We start from the raw sequence: 23,119 nt of genomic DNA, 5'->3' as shown, positions 1-23,119 counted from the left end.
TTAAAAACAAAAATATAATAAAATAATTGATAAAGACGCATGTATGTATATTATTTTATTTTTTTTAAGATGAAAAATATATAAGCGATTAATATATAAATTAATTTTTTTTTTTTTTTTTCATATAAAAAATATTTAATTATCAAAATTTTTTAAAAATGAATTTTTTTCTTCTTCTAAAAATACTTTATTAAATTTAAATGAAATTTTCTTAATATTTGTAAAACAATTTTTGAAAAATTAACTAAAATTCACAATTTAATCTTTTTCTAAGCCACATTTTTCCATAAAAACTTCTTCTAAATTAATTTATTTTTCAAGAAAATTTTTAACCGAATTTTAAGTTTCGATATTTAAAAAAATCCTGTTTATATTAAAAACTTTCAAATTTTAATACTTTTAATTATATTAAATTTCCTCTAGAATCTAATAATGGTATAAAAAGTTTAATAGATCTCCCAAAAAAACATCCGAAGACCCTTATAAGTTCATCTTTTATACTTAAAGGAGAAATTTGCATATTTTTTGGTCTAAAAATAATATTTTGAATTAAAAATTTTATATTTATAATTCCTCACAGCCATTAATTTCTATTTATTGTTCTTCAGTGCATATGTTTTCATGAGATTGTTAATATTTTTGGCCAGAAAAGCCTATTTTTTTAAGTGGAATTTTCATAAAGTGAACTAAACTGGATTAAAATTCTAAATTATTATCTGAAAGGTCTATTTTTTATAAAAACTTAAAAGAAGATATATCGAAAAAATTCAAAGATGAATTTTTTATCTTTAAATTTTTCAAATTTTTTAAATTAAGAATTTTTTGCCAAAAAAGTCTTTAATTTTCATTTTAAATTTTTAAGCCTGAAAAATCTATTTTTTGAAGTTAATTTTTATCACTTAAATTGCCCAAAAATTATATAAAAATTTCATCGAATTTGAAAAAATTAAACGATATATTTAGTTTTTGGAGATTTTCATATTTTTGGAAACTAAAAATTAATAAAGAAGTATTTTTTAAATAATTATAGGCTAAATTTATTTCTTTTATTTATAAAAATATCTAGTTTGTGAATAAAATAAACGGTATAATTTTAAAATTTTCAATATATAAATTTTTTATAAATCCGTATCTTTTTTACTATATATATTAAACAATTTCATCATTAATTTCCATATTTTTCTCTTTGCAAATATTTTTGTATATTTCTTCGTAGTTTTTTAAAATTATATTTTTATTTAAAAAACATCGGTTTTTTAATAAATTTGCTGATAAATTATCTTATTTTTATTTTTCGTTTTCTTCATCTAATGATCTTATATTATTTTCTGCGGATTTTTTTATAAGTTCATTTTATAATTCGATGCCTATTTTTAATGCCTAGGTGTATAAATCGTATGCTTTATGTCTATATTGGGGAATATTATCAAGTACATTACCATATTCAATTAAATAATGACCCATATCGTCTGATTTAGGAGCTGTTTTTGACATTATTTTTTCGATAATTTATTTAGCTTCTTCATATTATTTAGTTTCTTAAAGGGCTTCTTAATAAAAGTTAAGAATTTAAATGTTTTATTTAAACGAAGAATCTTTTTTGAAAATTTATTTAATAAAATTAACAGATTATTCATATTTAAAAAGTTGATTTTAGATAATATATAAGTAATCAAAAATTAATTTCTAGTTAAGTTTTTTTTCACTATTAATTTTATCTAAAAGACATTTACTTTGTTTTACAAGTTCTTTTCTAATTAAATATCTTTAATTTCGCCTTTAATTATATTAATTTATTCTTTTATATTTTTATTTATAGCTTTTATAAAACTTCATTATAAATCCTTTCACATTGATCTATATTACCTATATATAAAATACATCTAGCTATATTTCTTTAAGCTTGTATTTCTCCTAATATATTTTTTGTTTACTATTAGATATTAATAGAAGTATATCTAAATAAATATATATATTATTTTTCTTTTTACTTAACATATTTCATAGTCTTTTTAAAAATGTTCTTTTGCTTTTTCATTAATTTTTTTTTATTCAAAAATAAGACCCAATTCATTATAATTTTTTCCAATTAAAATATTGTAATTTATTTCTTTACAAATTTTAATGCTTTTTTGTATTTCGTTTTCAGCTTTTTCATAATAAATATTATCGAATTTTGCTTTAATACTGTATGAACATGCTAAATTATATTTACTTTTTGCTTCTAATTCTTTATATTCAATTTTATTTCTATTTTTATTTAACATTTATTTTATTATTACTCCGCTTTGCTATAATTAATCGATTGATTGGTCTATATATTACTCATATTCTTCATCGTCTTTACAATTTAAACCAAAATCTTTATATATTAAACCTAAATTGCAATATCCTTCTTCCAAAAGTTCATCATCTTATATTTCTTTGGCTAAAAAAATATGTTTTTTTGCACATTTTATTGCGTTTTCGAATAATTATAATTCCTTGTAGATTTAACTAAGATTCTTGAAAACTATTACTTGATAATTTTTGTTTTTATTTGCATATTTTTGAGCTTCTTCTAGTTTTTTTAGTGCATTTTAATATTAAGTTTTTTCATAAAAATAATTTGCTTAATCTATTAATGTATCAAAAATACTCATTTTTTATTAAAAAATTTTATATATAAAATTATTTTTTTGTATAAAATAAATAAGATTTTTTATGATTTTTTTTTTTTGTATAAAAATAATTATTTGAGTGTTATTTTAAAATTATATATTTTTTAATTATAATTAAAATATATATATACGTTTTTTTTTTGTATTAATTAAAATAATTTTATTTACAAAAAAATAAAATAATCAATTCCATTAATAATCTTAAGAAGCCCAATAAGGTAATTAATCTTTAAAAACAAGACTTCCTACTTAATAGCAAACTGAATGTAAATAAATCTCCAAACATTCTTTTTCCGGATTCCATTCATATTCATTAAGTAGAGCTCCTGTTATTTAAACTGAATCTCCTTTATTGTTTTTTAATTTTTTAACTTTTTTTTCACATTCTTCTTCATTATTTTCTAATTATTACAAAATCGCATTTCCTATAAATTTACCTCCATAATTAATATCATTGACTATTGGATACCCTAGAAAACTACAATGTACCCTTATTTAATGAGTTCGACCTGTTATAGGATTGCATTATATAAGAGATGTATTAGTTTTAGAGTCATACCATATTTTTTTGAATATTGTTTTTGAGTATTTTCCTTCTTTATTATCAGAGCATAGATATTTTCCTTCTTTTCGGCTCTGACAGGCTATATTTCTTTCACAAATAATCTCTTCTTAGTCTTATTTTTCAGGAAAAAAGTTACCTTCTACCCTTGCATAGTATTTTTTTTTGATTTTCTCTTCCTAAAACTTTATTGATATTTCTTTATTTTTTCCTAAAATTAATATTCCTGATGTTAATTTATCTAATCTGTGTAAGGCTTTATTATATTTATTGAAAATTGAAAATTATATATTTATAATATATATATATACATATAATTTTTAAATATTTATAATTTGTTTTACTAAATAATTGATTCTTGTAATTCATCTAATACTTTAATATATCGATTAGTGTATTATGTAGATGTCCTCCACTTGCATGTACACACATATATGGAGGTTTGCTTACTACTAAGTAATTTTCATCTTCATATATTATTTTAGGAAGTTTATTCAAAACTGGAGGTTCTATTCTTAATGTATAATGTTCGAATAGATCATTATGTCTATTTTATTTTTTTACTTATAAGAAAAATAAGCTTTTTTATACTTAAATTTATATTCTATATCTACTTTTTAGCCATTTACTAATATTTTGCCATTTTCTATTGCTTTTTACTATAATTTAAATATATTTATTCATGCGTTAGCTTTTTTAATATAAAAATATACATAATATTCTTTTGTGTATGCTTTAAATTCCATTTGTAAAACATCTAATATATATTTACTAAACCAACGACCTTTTGCGTGAGTACGAAAACAATGCTCGTAACCTTTAACAAAGCGAAAATGTCCTTCTATAATATATTAAGGATAATTTATTTCTTATTTTTATTATTAATCCATATAATAAAATTAAAATAAAAAATAAATAATTTTAAATTAAATTATTTTAATATAACCTTTTAAATGAAAAAAATATAATACAAAAAAAATATTAAATTCATTTTAATAATTATAATTTTAATTATTAAGTAAAATCTTCTTCTTATTTATTTATATCCTATATTTTTTTATTTTTTTTTAAATAAATATTTAAAAATAAGAAAAAAAATTACTAGATTTTAAGAAATCCAATTTGGTTAAATAAATTAATATTTGATTTAATTTTAACTTTAAAAAAAAGGAAGATATTTATCGTTTTGATTCTATTGAATTTCACTTCTAAGCTATACATAATCTTATACAAAAAACGTATTTTTGAAAGTATTATCATTATTTTTATATAATGCATTTGATTTTTAAATATCTAAAATACTTTTGTTCATATTATTTTTTTCATTTGTGATTTTCTTTATTAGTTCTTATTATTTATATTTTTGTAAAGAATGAATATTTTACACGAAAAAACTCTATTTTTATTTCGGCGAAGGTGTATATTTTTTAAACATTCTTTAAGTATTAATATTTTTTTAATAACTTTTTGTTTATTCGTTTAAAAAACTTTAATTTTATTTAAAAAGGCTTTAATTTTGGTTAAAAAATCTTTAACTTTTATTCAAAAAGCTTTGATTTTTATAAAAAATACTTTAATTTTATTTCTAAAAAGTGGAGTTATTTTTATTTTATGTATTATTTTGGTTAATTTGGATAATTCTATTATTATTTTTTTTCAAAGTAATATTTTTAACTTTTATAATTTCCCCTTTTTTTTCTACTTAGTTTTTTTTATTATTAAAAATTACATCTATATTATTTTTTTATGAAATAAATGAAGTATTTCCTTTATTTTAAAAAATTACTGACTTTTATAAATTTTCATTTATTTATTTCTTAATTTTGCTCATATTTAATTGTTTCTTTTCGTCTAAAGCTTCTTCGATTTAACCGTTTTTTTCATTTTCATTTTAATTTCTAAATATAGGGGATAATTATAATTCCTCCATTTTCTAAAAAGGAATATTATTTAAAAAAAAAGACTTATTTTATCCTTAAGTATGGACATATTTTTCCATTTCTTACATTTTTTGGAAGATATTTATTAATTTAGAGGCTTTTTCGTAAATTTCTTAATTTTCTTTTTCGATTTAAAAGAGATTTTCTTTAGCTTGAAAATTCAAAGGAACTAAAAAGTTGAATTAAGAAGAAACTTAAAAGAAATTATTTAATTCTAAAAGATCATTAGAGAAATTTATAGTAGCATTTATTTCTTCCTGGCTTTCATTAATAGAGGATTATTTATTTAAAAGTCTTAGTTTTTTGAATTATTGAGAAAGTTATATGGTTATATTATTTTCTTCTTTTTTATTTTATTGGAATGATTCTTGCTATATTTTTCGAATTTAACTTTAAGAATTCTACTATACTACATTAAAGCCACGAGTTGTTGTGGATAGAGATAACTGCTTTGGATATATTTACTGGGATTAATTAATTATATTGGGATAATTTTTACTTTATTATTTTATTCGGATGACTTAATAATAAGATGAATAACTTTTTTTGCGTTTATTTTAGATTATTTGAACATCATTATTAAATTTCTTTTCGATTAAAATATTTTTTTATGTGTATTTGTTATTGTTTGAATTACCCATTTATATTTTTTTATGAGTCTATGTTTTTTTACTCTATATATATTTTTTTAAAATTTTATATTTTTATAATTGTATTTATTTATGTTATTTTATATAAAAAAAATATATAGTATAATTTTAATATTTATAATATAAGCATTGAATTATATATGAATTATTTAATATTTATTTGATAATTATTATTTTACTAATTTAATATAAAAAAATTATAATTGAAATGTAATATTTTTATTTATATAAATATTAAATCATTCTATATCTAAATCAAGCAGAATTCCATCACATTTCTTACATTTGCTTCTACTATCATTAATATTTAAATGCAAAAATTTACATATTTTACTAATTAAATTAAAAAAAATGATAATATATATATATAATATTTATTTACTATTTTTAATCGCTTATTTCAAATGTGGGTATTTAAATAACATCTAAAATGTTTAATTCTAAGTTTTTCTTCATTTAACAAATCAATTTTTCAAACTCAATTTGATTAGGCATTTAAATAATCAAGCTTTCAACATCCTATTACAAAAAGTCGATATTAAAATATTCTTAATTTACATCTAAATAATTAAAATATGCATACACAAAAGCTAAGATATGTATAGATTAATGTATTTATTAATAAAACTAAAATTTAAAATTTTTAACTTCTTAAAAGTACAAACTATTAATTAAATAAAATTATCTAATTATAGTTCTACATATTTTATCATTTTCAAAAGTACTTAATTATTCACAAGCAAGATTTCTTAACAATTCATAATCCTATATGATATAATTAAGTATTTTTTATCTATATTTTAATTCCAAATCATTATAACTAGCCTGTTAATGAAAAGCTTTATAAAGTAAAGAATCCGCACGGAAGTTTATTTCTGGGAATTATTAATAATTTTCCTAAAAAGAATCAATGTAAACAGTATTCGAAATAATGCTTTTATTCAATTATATTTATTGTATTTCCTTAAAATAGTCCATAGTATTTATTCTAGAGTCGCAAAATTTACATTTGGGAATTTAATATGGCTTTTTATGCATTTATTATATAAAATAATTCTCCAAACTATCGATATTATGTTTACATTTTAATAAGTTTTCTTCACAAATTTTAGCTTGACATATTTTAAGTTTTATCTTTTCAGGAATTTTATTCATACATTAAAATTCCTTAATTTTTTTTGCCATGTATGTTTACATTCCCTTATTACAATTTTTGCTTAACAAATTCCTACATAATCAGAACATTTCATTTATTTTTTATGCCCACAAAACAATTAGACTTATACTATTTTTTAACAAGGGTAATGTAATAATCCATATAAACAATTTCTACATTTTGATGTACAAGTATGTCCACAAGAAAGCTCTTTATTACATATTGAGTTGCAGTCATATTCATTTTGGTCGTTAGTTATTTATTAATGACCACATATGAATGGTTCTTTAGTTGGTTCTTTTACATATTCTTTGGTTTTTTCGACAATATTAAGCTATTAATTTTTTTAGAGGTTTTATGGAGAAGTTTATTAAAGTCTTCTTCTTAGTTTATTTGATTAGATTAAATCTATATTTTATTCATCTTTTTGTTCTTCTTGGTCATTTTACATTTGAGATTAATATTATTAGACAGGCTTATTTATTTTAGATTGTTTTAAAGGTAATTATTCTTTTGATTTTTATTATGGTTATTGTATATTTTGTTATTCACATTTTTAACATAAGTTATTTAATGTTTACTATATAATAGAATCTATTAAAAATAAAAAATAAGACTATATATATATTTACCTTCCATTTAATAACATAAAATATATTTTTTGCAACCACATTTATATTCTATTGGCATTTATTAATTACAATTTTAATGAATATTTTTTGAGTTATAGCACTAATATTTGATTATATGAGCACATTTATCATATTTTTTTTCTATTTCTTCTGTACATTTAATTGGTATTTTCTAATTACATTATATTTTTACAGTATGACCGCAATTTTTTTTTTTCTCAACCATATTTTTGCACTCTTATTGATTTTTTTTAGACTAGCATTGCCTATATATAATTCCATCACATTTAGAACATTATTCAGTCAGATATTCTTCACAAATAACATCATTTACATTTTAATAGCAATACACATTTTTTTTGTGCCCGCAAAAACGCTCTTTTAATTCCATAAACTAACATTTTATTTCGTTTATTTTTTCATTACATTTAGTATCTATAAAATGTCCACATTTCATTTATTTACTAACAATAGTTTAACAATTAAGCTTATTTAAGCTTTTAGAACAAATATCCTATACCGGATGTGCACATAAAGGAGATATTTTTGTAACTAAAATTTTACAGTCACTACTTTAAGGGTTTTCAGAGCATTTAATTTATATGAAATGCTCACAATTAATTGATTTCTTTTCAACAATTTATTAGCATAAAATATTTGTTACTTCTACATAACAAGAATCAATTGTCTAATGTCCACAAGGTAAGTCTTTTTTACTTTTCTTCACATTAAATATTATTTGGGTTTCGTAACATTCTACATTATATGCATAATGTGAGCAAGGGAGTAATTTTTAGACTTTTTCTTTGCAATTAACTTTTAAAGGATCATCAAAACATTTCATATTTTATTAATGAATTCCACACACTAATGTTTTCTCAACTAATTCATTACATACTTATTCTAAAGGATTTATATAACAATCTATTAGTTGAGAATGCAAATCGCATTTAAGTTTTTTAAGTACAAGCTCCTTACAATTTATATTTAAGGAATATTCCATATTAATGGTATAAAGGCAATTGTATTATTTTTTTATATGACAGGTTGTTAGATATAAATGTTTACAATTTCTTAATTCAATTTACTATTATATTGTACATTGTAATTATAATTAATTTTTATAACATTAATCCTATATTTCATGTTTACAATCTGAAACTATTTTTCAGGGACTATTTCTTAACATTAGATACTATTTATATTTTTTGAACATACTTCATTTTTAATGTGCCCACAATTTAATGTTTTATGAACATATTATTAACATAAAGGATTACAATTGGAAAAACATTTCAGTTAGCAAGAATGACCACACTCATACACTTTCAAGCATTTTTATTAACATTCAAAACTTTCACATGGGTTATTATGGCAATTAAGAGGACATATATGTCCGCATTTCCTTACTAATTTGCAAAATTTTTTACATCCACCCAACGGCATTTTCACAAAATCATCATAATGTTTAACTAGAGTACCTTAATTATGTTATTTACATACAAAGTTAATTTCATCTTTAATAAATTCTTTTTTTTTAGCTAAAGTTAGAATTTTTTACCATAAAGTTTCTTTGTTATTATTTTCATAATTAGTATTAAACATCCCGAAATTTCCAAGAATATAAAACCCGATTTTAGCTCTTGAAAAGGCTACATTTATTCTATTTTCTGTTTTCGTAAAGCCCATTTTTCCTTCTTTATTTGACCTAATACACGAAAGGATAATAATTTCATTTTCTTCTCCTTAATAGTTATCTACTGAAACTATAGTTATTCCATTTAATTATTTATTGTGGTTCTTTCTTACTATTTTTCGGATTTCTTAAGTTTACCCTAAATAAAAACATAATATAGTTATTTAATTAGGCTTAAATTGACCCTGTAATACTATATATTTAGCTAATTCAATTGCATAATTGGCTTCATAAAAATTTTTTTTGCTTTTATTTTCTTAAATACAAGATTCTAGTTCCTTATGATTGATAAAAATCATGTTTTGGGGCATTCCTAGTACATTAGGATATACTTAAATTGTTTGATGGTCTTCATAAGACTCTCTAGGATAAATTAAACGTATAAAATCAGCAAATTCGAATCTCATACGCCTTTAATATTTCAATTAGACGTGTTCTATATTGTTATTTATTAATCTCTCTAGTAAAGAAATGTTTAGATTGTATTTTTTTTCCAAAAAATAATTGTTTACTTAAGGCCTTAGTTGTTTATGGTCACCTATTAATATTATTTATTTTAATAAGGGAAATAGTAAAGGAACTATTAGATTTTCGAGGACTTCACCAGCCTCTTCAATCAATAATATATAAGGATTTAAATGTTTGATTACTTAGGCATGCATTGCCGCTCCATTTAATGTCATTCCTATTTTTTTTATGTATAAATTATATTTTTATAATTGTTTGATATATATTTTTTTTAAATTAATATATTTTTATTAATATGTAAATAATTAACCAATTATTTTATATTAAATCAATAATTAAGCATTTCTTTTAGCTAATTCTTCTTTGTATACTATAAGATACTCGTTATATTATTTTGTTAATTATTAAAGTTAAAATAATAATTTTTTTGAGTATTTTGATATACGAAATATTTAAAATTCATGAATTCTTTAAAAGGGAAATTCATACTCGAAATTTAATTATTTTTAATTTTTAAAATTGTTTTTTTAAAATGTCCTCTTCATATTTATAAAATGTTAAATTGTTATTATGATAATTTTAGAAATCAATATTATGATAAAAATCATTTTAAAATATATCTTAATTTTCAATAGCATCCTCTTAATAATCATCATCTTCCTCATATTAATTATTATTTTATTACATTTAATTCTCATTATAGTCTATATTTTATATATTAATTAATTTACTTTTGGATAATTTTTTTAATTCTTCTTAGAATGATTATTATTGTTTAGACCTTTTTTATGAATAATTTTAAATATAAAAAGTTATTTATTAATTTTTTAGAATATATTTCAGTTAATTATTTTTTAAAGAATTCAAAAATTATTAATCATTAAAGCAATTAAACCACCAATAATTGAAAATAATTATTTTGTCAGATGTATCTAATTATTCAATTTAAATACCTGTTTAAAAATATTTAAGAAATCCATTAACAACACTATATATTTTTATATATATATTTATATACAATATTTATCATAAAAAAAAATCTTTATACAATTTCAATATATCAAATTCAAGAAATTCTTCGAAAAATCTTTCATTAAAATATATATTATCTATTCCTTTTTCTATTTATTCATATATATTTTTAATCATTTCTATAGTATATTCTAAATTTTCTTTAGTTTCGCTCCAAATATTTTTACTTAAACGAAATTAATATTATTCCAATTCTTATTATTTGCTCCTAGATCCTATTCTTTTAATATTTTTCTCGAATTTAAGTATATTCATTAAAAACTAATCTAATGCATGATTTGTTTTACAGACCATTATTATAGGATGCTTTTATTAGTCTTAGTTCCATTTATCATAATTAAGCATTAATGTTTTTACTGCAATAGAACCTACATATGTTTTACCAGTTCCTTCAAATGATAAATATATTCATATATTTATAAATGAAATTATTATTTATTATAAATACCTGGTGGACCCTATATTAAAGAAATTTATTTTGTAAGAATATTTCTTAATGCTAAGAATTATGATTCATCTAATGTATCTTTATAATAATCATTCCAAACAGGTTAAAGTAATATTAACTATTTGACTACTTGATCTTTATTATTTTATTCTAATTTAAAATTTAATTTATATTATGTATTATAGTTAATAAAAGTAGGCTCCTTAACTTATTTTTATGCTTTTATTATATTTTATTAGAAAGGAATTATTACATCATCTTATTTTTGTTAAATAAGTCTAATTTATTTTAAACAATGTGAATAAGCTTCCCAAAAATATTTAGTTTCAAAAATAATTAAATTTTACTTTTTTAAAAAAAATAACATATATAAATATAAATAAATACTTAATTAGCCATTTTAACAATATTTTCAATAAAATCATATTATGCATTATCATTTGTACATTAATCGATATCAAATAATACAGCAAACCTAATTCTTCTTTAAGAACTGAAATTTTTTTCATTAAATTTTTAATCTTTTTATTTAGCCACACAAAAATATAGCTTTTCTAATTTCTCATTTGTTAAAATTAACATAGAACCATTCATTAACCTTCTCGAATTTTCCCAATCATAATTTTTTTAATAAACGAACAAAGGAGAAGTCTCCAAATTTATAATAAAACCAGTGTTTTAGAATTAAAACTCTATAATTTAGGTATTGCAATATACATAGAATTAATTTTTAAATTCTTTAGGGAGATTACTTAAGTCTATAGTATGTTCTTATTATAATTATTATTATTACTATTACTATTATTTGTTGATAAATTCTTAATAGAATTAGCTATATGCATTTCTTGGTTATCTCATAAAATCTTATTTTTTTTTATTTTTTTAAAAAGATAAAAATTATTTACCTTCTCTTAATAAAAAATACATTAAAGATAAATATTCTTTTAAACTACCAAAAGGACCTTTTTATTATATAGGAGCTATTCGATCATTGAATTCAATATTTTCTTCGAATTCTTTTTAGGTAGGAAGTGGAGTAATATCAGAAAATTCAATATTTAAATAATTTTTTTAATTTATTTTTATATTAGCAGCATTTATATCTTTTAATTATATTTTTTTTTCTATAAAAGCAATTTATTCGATTAATTTTTTTAATGAAAATTAAGGAGTTTTATAATTATTTAACTAAATAATTTTTTTAAGTTTAGTAATAATTTTTAATTCTAAAAAATTAAATAATTCATATTCTAAAGCATATTATTACATAGAAAGTAAATCTTAAATTAAGTTTAATTATTCGTATTAATCAATACCATCTTCCATAATTAAATTGCACATATGATTTATCCCTTCTTAGAAAGAATTTGATTTAGTAATTTGATTAAATATATGTCTACTTTCGTCTTCTTCTTACTAATTTTCTTTTAAAATTTTCAAAAGAGTAATTATTACATTGAAGTTTTTAAAGTCTATTAGTTCAGGAATAATTTACTAAATATATTCGAATTCATTTAATTATTATACAATTTTGGTAACATTTTGCATTATAAGACTTCTAAAAAAATTTATATCTAATTAAGTATTTTTATTATTTATTCTATTTTATTATCTCAGTTAGTAATTATATCGGTTATTATTATTTCCATTTCTATGATTTCTGTTACTGCTATTAATATAGTTTTTGCTATTATATCGATTATTATTATTATTTGTTAAATCATTTTAATCTATTGTACTTCATAATTAAGAATTTCTATTTAAATAATCTTCTTGTAAATTTTGAGGCGTATTTTCACTATTGTTATATTAAGAATTTAAGATTAGTTATTTTTATTATTTTTCTAAATTATTATAATGATTAAATTTATATATTTTTTAACATTTGTATTATTCTTCCATATTTATTATTTATATTATTAGTATAATTTATTATATTATTAAAATATTTATTAAATTAAATATATTTTATTTATTTGTTTTAATTATATAATATTTTTTTTTTAGTTTATATGTTATTTATATATTAAATTTCTATTAATTAGAAGCATGAAAATTTTTTTATTAAAAAATGTTAATATCTTATAAAAAAAAAAGATAAAATTAATATTGCTAAAAATTTGCTTTAAAAATTATAAATTTAATTGATTAAATATTATTATAATAATATATATTATATAAAATAAATATTATAAAAAATTAACAAAAATTAAATATATGCAAAACATATATTTATTATAAATAAATATTTAATTTAAAAATTATTATATTTTTAATTTTCATAACAGTTTATATAATTAAAACAAATTATTATTAAATATTTTTTATAAAATAAACATTTTATTTTAAAAAATTAGTATTTTAATTAATATTTATATATCTTTTTAAAATAATTTTTATAATATGTAATTTTATCTTTTATAATTAATTAATTTATATATAAATATTTATATTTGATTATTTAACTAAATTAATTAAAAAAAATATACTAATTATTTTTATAAAAAATAAATACTATTATAATATATAATTATATATATTATAAAAATTAATAATTACGAATGATTTATATATATATATATATATACATATATTAATTTTATATATATTTATATATGAATAATTAAACTAAAATATAATCATTATCATATATTAATTATTAATCTTTTATTATTATTATAGTAATTTTTTATTCATAATTATTATCTTATCCTTTTTATTACGAGATTTTATAAAAACTAATCTAATATTATGCTATCTAAAACTTCTTTTTAATTTACTAATTTTTTGAAAAACAATCTAAAAATATTTTTGAATTTGCTTTATAGTAAAATTTATATTTAATTTAATATTAATAAAATAGACTTATTATATACTTTCTTATAAATTTTACATAAATAATTTATTAATATATATTTATATAATTATTATAATTTCATAATTTATTAATGATATTTTTTTGTCAAGAAAATATAAATTATTTTTTAATCTAATACATTTATTTTTTTGCATTGGATTTCTTTTTTTTACATGAAATTCTTTTTTATATTAATTTTTAATATAATAAATTGAAAATAATGTTCTTTTATATAATAATTTTTAAAATTCGTAATTAATTTGATTTGTTTATATAGAATATCAAATTAATATTTATTTTAATAAATATACTACTTTTTAACAAAATATTGATAAAAAATAATTATTTTTTAATATAAAAAGCTTTTTTAATATAAAATATTTTCAAAAATAGATTAAAATAGTTAATATTTGTAAAGAAATATTAACAAATAAGTTTTATTTTATTTCATTTAATTTTTTTAATATAAGTATTTATTAATTAAATATAAGAAAATACATTAAAAATAAATTGATATGTTTTTTTAAAAAAATAGAATAATAATTTAAAACAAGCGAAATAAAATATATTAATAATTAAATTTTATTAAAAAAATTATAATAAATTTGAAAATTAATTTTTTTATATAAAAAATTTGCAAATAAAAATATTATATGATATAATAAATAATAATATTATTTTTATATTTTATAGAAATTTTATAAATTAAGCATTTAATTAATTATATAAAAAAAAAAAAAATATCTATTTTTATTAAATATTTAATTAATATAAAAAAAAAAATTCCCCAACCGGGACTTGAACCCGGGTCTCAAGGGTGAAAACCTTGTATCCTAACCAGCTAGACTATTGGGGAATTATATAAATCTATGGTATAAATGAAATTATATTTAAAAATTATAAAATAAAATATCAATAAATTTAAATATATGAAAAATGAATAAATTATAATCTTATTATATATATATATATAATTATATATATATATATATATATTTTTTTATACATATTTATATATTAAATATTATTTTATAATTATTTAAATCATTTTCATTAAATCAAGTTATGGTAGAATAATTTATCATTACATGTTAAATTAAAAATTTATAATAATTAAATATATAATATTTAAATGAATTAAATTTATTACTTTTAAAAGTATTTATTATAACATATTATAATTTAAATATTTAAATGATCAATTTAAATAAGATTAAAAAACAGCAAAAGAACATAGAAAAATATTTTTATTTCTTATTTGAATAAATTAATTATTTTATTTAAAATTCTAGCATATTTTATTTGAATAAATATCCTCAAATAAAAATATTACAACTAAATTTTTCGAAATAAAAAATAATATAATACATTAAATTTCATTTATATGTATGTATTTAAATTAAAATAAATTTATTTAAGAAGGAAAAGAATAAAATTATTAATGAATAATATTCTTATATATAAAATTAACAAAAATATAAATAATATTATGAAAAAATAGATTATAAATTTGAAAATTATTAAAGCATAAATAATAAATATAGAACAAATGTGTTTTAATTTAATATTGCTAATTAAATTTTAGGAAATAAGATAAATTAATGAACAAAATTATTAAAAAAACGAAAAGAGATGAAGTGGAAAAAATAATGAAAATTATAATTTAAATTTTCTAAAATACAGATATTTATATAATCAAAACAAAAGTGATTAAAATTTATACAATTTTAATATATATTTTTTAAACAAAGTCTTTTTTTTTAATAAAGTAAATTATAACAAATATTTACTAAAAACAAAAAATTAAACCTAATATTTATTATATGTATATACATTTAATTTCAATCTAAATTTTATTCAAACTACCAGATTTCATATTTATCTTTCCCCTCCCCAAAAACAATTTAATTAAAATTATATAAATATATGCAAGATATATAATCTTAATATTTCTCCGATTATTAAATAACTTTATTTTCTTTAACATCCAAAAGTACCCAAATTCTTTAATTATTAGACAAAATCAAGAATTAATCTAAAAAAATCAAAGAAAAAATGCAATTAAAATTCTCCATTTTTTAAATCACCTACATTTTTTACAAATCATAAATAAATATTTATCCCCCTGTATTTCCGCTTACAAAAATATGATTTTTATGATTTCCTGCCCTTATACAATACTACTATTCGTCTTTAAAAAAGACTTAATTTTATTCCAAATCAAAAACAATAAATTACTTATCTTCACTAACAGTTAAAGAATACTATTTATTGAAAAAGGAAATAAAATTAATTTTCCTTTTGTGTATATTTAATTATTTTTAGTCCAAAAATTCTAAAAAATCTTCCTTTTTTTAAACATTAAAAGTTAAAATTTTTCCACATTTACACCCACAAATAAGTTTGTTTTCATCGAAAAAAATAGTATTGATTTTTTCTAAAGTATTTATTTTTTTAAACTCCTAGAAAATATCTTCTTTTTTCCGAAAATAGACTAAATACTTATTTTCGCTGCTTAAAATAAACTCTTTTTCATTTAAAAATTTTATATCTGTTATTTATTTATTTTTGTTAAAATTTATTCTTTATTTTTCCTAATTTTTTTATAAATCCCATATTATTATATTATTATGTCCTTTATTCCAACCATCTAATGTTATCATTATATTATTTTTTATTTCTAGTTTTAATATACAGTGATTTTAAATGTTAGACTTTTGGCTTTAGATATTTAACTTTTGGATTTTTTAGGCATTTTGTTCAGTAATATTTTATAGATTTTTATTGTTGTGTTCTTTTTATTTTTCTTATAGTTTTTTATTTATTTTTTCCATTTTAATATTTTGTTATTTAAATAAAATAATATTCGCATTTAAATTTTGTTATTCTAAATAAAATCTTTTTATATTATATTTTCATATAAAATTCATTATAAAAATAATTAAATTAATTCCTTTTTTTTAATACAAATTTTACTTAATTTTAACTTTACCTTACAAAATACTTTTTTATTTTTCTGACTTTATATATAATATAAAATAAAATTAATAATATTTTTTTTTCTTTAAAAAATATGGACTAAAAATTTGATACTAACCTTTTTTCCGATATAGAAGAGTAAAAAATGATGAAATAATTAATTCTAAACGAAAAATATTTTTATGGGATAACTTAAGATAGATTTTTAGAACCTAATAATCCCATATTAGAAAACTTAAAATGTGAAATATGTAAATATGTATTATTTAAACCTATATGTTGTTAAAGCTGCGAAAGTTTTTATTGTGAAGCCTGTATAGAATAGATTTTAATAAAGCCTGAAAATTAAAACAAATGTCCATCTAAAGAATGTGAAGAGGTATTTGTATAAAAAGAAATAGGTAAATACTTCTAAAGATAAATCGAAAAATTAAAATAAACAAGAGTAAAATGTATAAATTATTAACTAGGATGTACAGAAGATTTACTTTATGAATAATTGGAAAATCATTAATAAAGTTTATAATGCTAATTTAATTAAATAAAATGCTAGGAATGTAAAAAATGTATTCTAGTCAAAAATTTTAAATAACATAAATAGTTTTGTGGAATTAATAATAATAATTAAGACGAATAAAAAATTGAATAATTAAATTAATAAATTAAAATGTAAGAATATTAATTAGATTAATAATAATAAAAATATAATAAATAAATTGATGATCTTGAAAAATAAAAATAAAGTAAAACAATATAATTGAATAATTAAATAAATAAATAAACAATTTAGATAAAAATTTTGTCTAGTACTAATAAAAATGTGATTAATAAATAAATTAAATATAATAAACATAAAAAGAATTATAAAAATAAAATTAATAATTAATTTAATAATTGAATGATAAGAATAATAAATAAATTATAAAAATAATAAATAAATAAAATAATAAAATAGATATAATATTTAATAAACAAAAAGAATAAGAAAAGCTATTTTTTTAATAAAATGATATATTAAAAGAATAATAAGAAAAAAAACACTAATATAAGAAATTAATAAAAAATTAATAAAATAATGAGTAGCAAAATAATAAATAAATATAATAAGCTGATTAAATAAATTAAAATAGAATTAAATAAATATAATAATAATAATAATAATAATAATAATAATAATAATAATAATAATAATAATATAAATAAATAAAATAACAATAATAGTAAAAACAATATTGGTTTTTAAACTAAAATAAATATTTTGGATAAAATCGCTTAAAGCAAAGTAGTTAAACGTATTAATCTTTATAATAAGGTATAATAAGTATTGGAGGAACAAAATGTTTCAATGAAGGAATACATTATTGGGAAATATACGTTTATTCCATCCCAAACAATTCTAATTTAACGCTTGGTATATTAGAATAATAATATATACTTAGTGATATCGGATATAAAAATTCAATTAGTATAAGCTCTTAAAATAATATAGCATGTAATTTGTAAGGCTAATCTAATAAAATACAGGAAAAATGACTTATTAATTCAATTTAGATTTAAATAGAAGAATATTTAAAATTAGTTCAGCAGATATTTAATTAGAAGCTAACTTACAAAAAGGGTTAAAGTTTTTTCCATTTTTTTATATTTTGAATAAAGATGTAAAATTCGAAATAAAAAACAGTATTAATTATGAATAAAAAAATATTATAAAAGATTCTATTTTTTTTTTTTTATAATAAAATAAAAATATAATTTTAATTTTTTTAATTAAACAAAAAATAATATTTTATTTTCATATAAATAAATATCTTTATATTATTATTTTATTATTAAATATATAAAATATATATAAATAAAAATGTATAATTAAATTCCATAAAAAGAATTAATTTTTCAACTTCCAGATAATGAATTATAAGAATTATTAAATTAATTAGTGTTTACTGAAAAACACGTAACAGGAGTTGTAAAATACAGGTTTTTAAAACCCGATAATCCTGATTTAGAAATATTGAAATGTGGATTATGTTACAATATATTATATAAACCAATATGTTGCTAAAACTGTGAATATCCTTTCTGTAGAGGATGTATAAAAGTAGGATTAAAAAAATAATGCCCTTAATGCCTAAAAAAGTTTGATTAAAAATAAATAAATAAATATTTTTAAAACCATATGGAAAAAATAAAAAATGCAGAGGTCAAATGCCTGAACTATCTGGATGGATGTACTCAGATTTTATATTATGGATAATTAGAAGAACATTAATAGACTTTGTAGTGTTAATATAATTTTTTGAAATGTAACAGCTGTTAATAGAATATTTTTGTGAAGGATTTTAAATAACATAAGGAACTTTGTGGAAGAAATATTTTTTTAAATAATAACTGTTCTATATAATAGCAATAAAATTAAGAGATTGAAAAATTGAATTAAAAAATTTAATATTTAGAGTAAAAATGTGAAAATTAACTAAATAATTATATTTAATTAAAGAATAAAATTTTTGAATAAAATACAAAAATTTAAAATTTAGAGGAGAAATGCACATAGTAATAAAATAATTACGAAAAAATAAAAAAATAAATGGATTAAATAATTTAATAATAAATAATAAATAATGAATAAAAAAATCATAATGAAGTATAAAAATTAAAAGATTAAAATTAATTATAAAATAAAATTTTAATAGATTAATAAATAAATTAAAACAAAGATAATAATTAATAAAATATATAAAAAAACTAAATTTAGTAATAAATAAATAATAATTAATAATATGTAAATTATAATTACAGATATGATAAAAATAATAAATAGTTAGAATTAATATAAAAATAATGTGAATAAAATAAATTATGTTAATTATAGAAAAATCAAGAAATAATTATTAATTAATAATAAGAATAAAAATTTTAAGAAATAAATATGAATATATAATAAAATTAATAAAAAGAATAATAAAATTAATAAAAAGAATAATAAAATATATTAAATGAATAAAAAAATAAATACTGGTGGTCTATAAAACTTAACGATTATTAAAAATAGAGAATAACCTAAGATAATTTATCATTTTAATCTATAAAATAAATAAATACATGGACAATAGGAACAAAAACTTTTCATAAAGGAATACATTTTTGGGAAATATACGTCGATTAAATACCTATAAATAGCACTTTAATTCTTGGCATAATATAGGATAAATAAATTAATTTAAAAAATGAGAATAATTAACTCTATCTTAATTCATATAGTATAACATCTGAAAACGATAAAATTTACAATATAATTTAAAATTAATAACAATTAAAAATACAAGTAAAATAAACTTATTAATTTAAACTTGATCTAAATTAAAAAATATTTTATATAAAATAAGATACTATTTAATTATAAGTTAATTTGTAAAATTAATAAAGGTTTTTCCGTTTTTAAATAAATGGCTAAGGAATAAAATTTGAAATAAAAAAATAAGAAAAAATTAAAAAATGAATTTAAAGAATTTTTTTTTAGTTTTCTATTTTATTTTTTTAATATCTTTTTTATTTATTAAGTTTAATATTATTTATATATTGGGGTAAATTTTTAAAATATAAAAATCTAAAAAAAAAAATCATTTCTATTTATTATTATATAAATCCATATTTTAAATAATTATTTCTTTTAAAATATTTAGAATACACTAAAAAATAATAAAATAAAGTTAAAACATTAATATTTTATAAATTTAAAAATATTAAAAAAAATATTAAAAAAATAGATAAAAAATATTATTATTTTTTTTATTTTTTAAATAAAAAAAATATTAACGAAAAATAGAAATAAAAAATGTTTGAAATTCAATAAGATATCGATCAATTAATTTAAGAAAAACAAAAAAAATTCAAAAAAAGAGAATTTAAACCAATAGAAAAAGATATATATATATAAGAAATACAACTTTCATTAATAAACATGCACCATAAAATAAAATAAATACTAGAAAAAGATTAAACATAAGAAAATAATGAATTAGTAAGATACTATATAAATTATTATAGTACTTAAAATCTTTAAATCGAAAAAAAATATTATTATCTTTAATAAAATATATATATGAAAATAATAAAGAAATTATAGATTAAGAATGTGTATTATAATTAAAAAAGTACATAGGGAATATATTAAATCAATATTTTGAATAAAAAAACACTTCAATGTCTAGAATTTCTATAGAAAATATCTATACGCCAAACAAAATAAATTAATAAGAATAAAATCTTATAGAAATATTATGGTTTTACATATTTTTATATAGTAAAACTAAAAACTAAAACGTAAATACTTTAAATAAAATTTTGTTAAAAATCATATATCTATCAATAGAAAGAAAATTCTTTTTTTTTAATGAAATTTAAATTAACTTTATTATTAGAAATTTTCTAGAATATAATAAAAATATTTTGTCATATAAAGAATAAATTATCATTCTTAAATATTTCCTTAATTTAATTTCTTTACATAAATAAGATTTTTTAAAAGTAAATAAAATAACATAAATAAATATGTATATATACATGTATATATAGAATATTGAAATTATTATAAAAATACATTCTTTTCCTTCTGAATTAATAATTTATATATAAACAATAATTTAATAATAATCTAAAAATTACATGAAAGATATTTTATTATATATACGTAAGTAATATATATATATATTTATATTTTTTTTATATTAAAATAGAATAAATATTTACTAATTTAAAGGATAAAGTTATTTAATTTGAACTTTTATCTAAAATACTTGAGTATACCAGCGAAAATATAAATGAGTAGTTTATAAATGAACTTAAAAACTTAAATATTATTAATGAAACAGATTTATTTTTTATAATAATTGTTAATACTTAATATTCACAAATATATACAAAAAAATATATTGTTGAATAAATTTTACATTAAAACGCTTTTGAATAAAAAATTTATTTTTAATATGCTGTAAAATATGCTTTACAACAGGAAAAAGACCTTTTAACTAAATTAAAAGGAAATAAAAGTTTTCTTACATCAAATATTATGCATGATTTATTGCCTAAAATGAATAATGATAACTATTTAATATGCCTTGAGTTTATTTATGAGATATATAATTGTATTTTTGTTGAAAAGATATAGGAAGGGTTTAATAAATACGACTTTTTTTTATTTTTTCCTTCTTTTTTAAATGACTATAAAATAAAGAAAACCTAATAAATTAATTTTAGTGATTATTTAGAAACTAAAAGTGAATAAAAATCAGATTTCTTTTTACAAAATACAATTTTTTTATTAAGAATTGCATATATTACTTCATAAAAAAACATAATTTAAAATTTTTAAGAATTTTAAAATACCTATTTTTCATAACAATTTGATACTTATATACCAATAACTAATACACAAGTAAAAATATATTTATTGTAAAATCTTTTTTTATAAATTTATATTTGATTTTATTTATATTTATTTTTTTAAGGTAGATAAGTCAATAATATTTTATCTTTATTGTAATGATTTTTTTAAATTAATATGTAAGAATGTAAATAAGTTTGAATGGTTTAAAAAATCATCTTTAATTTTATTAGAAATGACAAAATTATTAGGTTTTTTGAATTTTATATAATAAAAACCATAAGAAATAAGTATTTTTAAGAAAATTATTTATTAAATTTTCTATTTTCCTAAATAAGAATAATAAATTTTCATATAAATTTTACTCCTATGTGGAGTTTAGGAGAATTTTTAAAATGAAAGTTAAGATTTTTTATTAAATAAAAGGATTTAAAATGAATTTTGCATAGATATTTTATTAGAAAGTATATGTATAAACCATATAAATGAAAAAGTTTTGGACTATTTACTACAAAATATTAATATTTTATGCAATTTAGAAATAAATAGAATTATTTTAAATAAAAAAATTAATTATTTCTTATAGATTTTCTAAAAATATTACAATGAAAGTAATGAAAATTTTGAATAAATATTCTCAAGTTTATTATAAAATC

General features: G+C 16.9%; 2 protein-coding genes and 1 non-coding gene across 3 annotated transcripts, besides 22 other annotated features; all 3 read right to left on the bottom strand. All coding sequences in view use genetic code 6, as the record gives it.

The window, feature by feature from the left end:
* Positions 1 to 2,195: 2,195 nt before the first annotated feature.
* IMG5_129080 (hypothetical protein) lies at positions 2,196 to 5,772 on the bottom strand. The gene is made up of 6 exons (XM_004032113.1): positions 5,009 to 5,772; positions 3,936 to 4,090; positions 3,567 to 3,881; positions 3,033 to 3,478; positions 2,829 to 3,007; positions 2,196 to 2,512 (listed from the first exon to the last, which is right to left on the bottom strand). The coding sequence occupies exons 1-6, from the start codon at positions 5,026 to 5,028 to the stop codon at positions 2,410 to 2,412; spliced, it is 1,218 nt and encodes a 405-aa protein (XP_004032161.1). The 5' UTR covers positions 5,029 to 5,772; the 3' UTR covers positions 2,196 to 2,409.
* Positions 4,701 to 4,807: a microsatellite.
* A 1,271-nt stretch (positions 5,773 to 7,043) lies between the features above and the next one.
* Positions 7,044 to 10,141, bottom strand: IMG5_129070 (nfx1-type zinc finger protein, putative). Its single transcript, XM_004032112.1, has 3 exons — positions 10,075 to 10,141; positions 7,601 to 9,981; positions 7,044 to 7,548 (listed from the first exon to the last, which is right to left on the bottom strand). The coding sequence occupies exon 2, from the start codon at positions 9,977 to 9,979 to the stop codon at positions 8,441 to 8,443; it is 1,539 nt and encodes a 512-aa protein (XP_004032160.1). The 5' UTR covers positions 9,980 to 9,981; positions 10,075 to 10,141; the 3' UTR covers positions 7,044 to 7,548; positions 7,601 to 8,440.
* A 3,252-nt stretch (positions 10,142 to 13,393) lies between these two features.
* Positions 13,394 to 13,444: a microsatellite.
* Positions 13,445 to 13,762: 318 nt separating this feature from the next.
* Positions 13,763 to 13,861: a microsatellite.
* Positions 13,812 to 13,861: a microsatellite.
* A 1,023-nt stretch (positions 13,862 to 14,884) lies between these two features.
* On the bottom strand, positions 14,885 to 14,957 carry IMG5_129060. The gene has a single exon. It is a non-coding gene; the product is annotated as a tRNA-Glu (tRNA).
* A 99-nt stretch (positions 14,958 to 15,056) lies between these two features.
* Positions 15,057 to 15,092: a microsatellite.
* Positions 15,058 to 15,120: a microsatellite.
* Positions 15,059 to 15,097: a microsatellite.
* Positions 15,121 to 15,201: 81 nt separating the features above from the next.
* Positions 15,202 to 15,235: a microsatellite.
* Positions 15,236 to 15,355: 120 nt separating this feature from the next.
* Positions 15,356 to 15,413: a microsatellite.
* Positions 15,414 to 16,524: 1,111 nt separating this feature from the next.
* Positions 16,525 to 16,560: a microsatellite.
* Positions 16,561 to 17,968: 1,408 nt separating this feature from the next.
* Positions 17,969 to 18,014: a microsatellite.
* Positions 17,982 to 18,020: a microsatellite.
* Positions 17,982 to 18,031: a microsatellite.
* Positions 18,032 to 18,214: 183 nt separating this feature from the next.
* Positions 18,215 to 18,306: a microsatellite.
* Positions 18,223 to 18,300: a microsatellite.
* A 494-nt stretch (positions 18,307 to 18,800) lies between the features above and the next one.
* Positions 18,801 to 18,873: a microsatellite.
* Positions 18,801 to 18,887: a microsatellite.
* An 811-nt stretch (positions 18,888 to 19,698) lies between these two features.
* Positions 19,699 to 19,734: a microsatellite.
* Positions 19,735 to 20,017: 283 nt separating this feature from the next.
* Positions 20,018 to 20,069: a microsatellite.
* Positions 20,028 to 20,068: a microsatellite.
* A 747-nt stretch (positions 20,070 to 20,816) lies between the features above and the next one.
* Positions 20,817 to 20,860: a microsatellite.
* Positions 20,861 to 22,550: 1,690 nt separating this feature from the next.
* Positions 22,551 to 22,585: a microsatellite.
* Between the last annotated feature and the right edge of the window lie 534 nt (positions 22,586 to 23,119).

This window comes from Ichthyophthirius multifiliis, assembly GCF_000220395.1.
Source record: "Ichthyophthirius multifiliis unplaced genomic scaffold scaff_1120509251014, whole genome shotgun sequence".
Taxonomy (NCBI): Eukaryota; Ciliophora; class Oligohymenophorea; order Hymenostomatida; genus Ichthyophthirius; species Ichthyophthirius multifiliis.
This window is presented reverse-complemented; position numbering and strand designations above follow the sequence as displayed.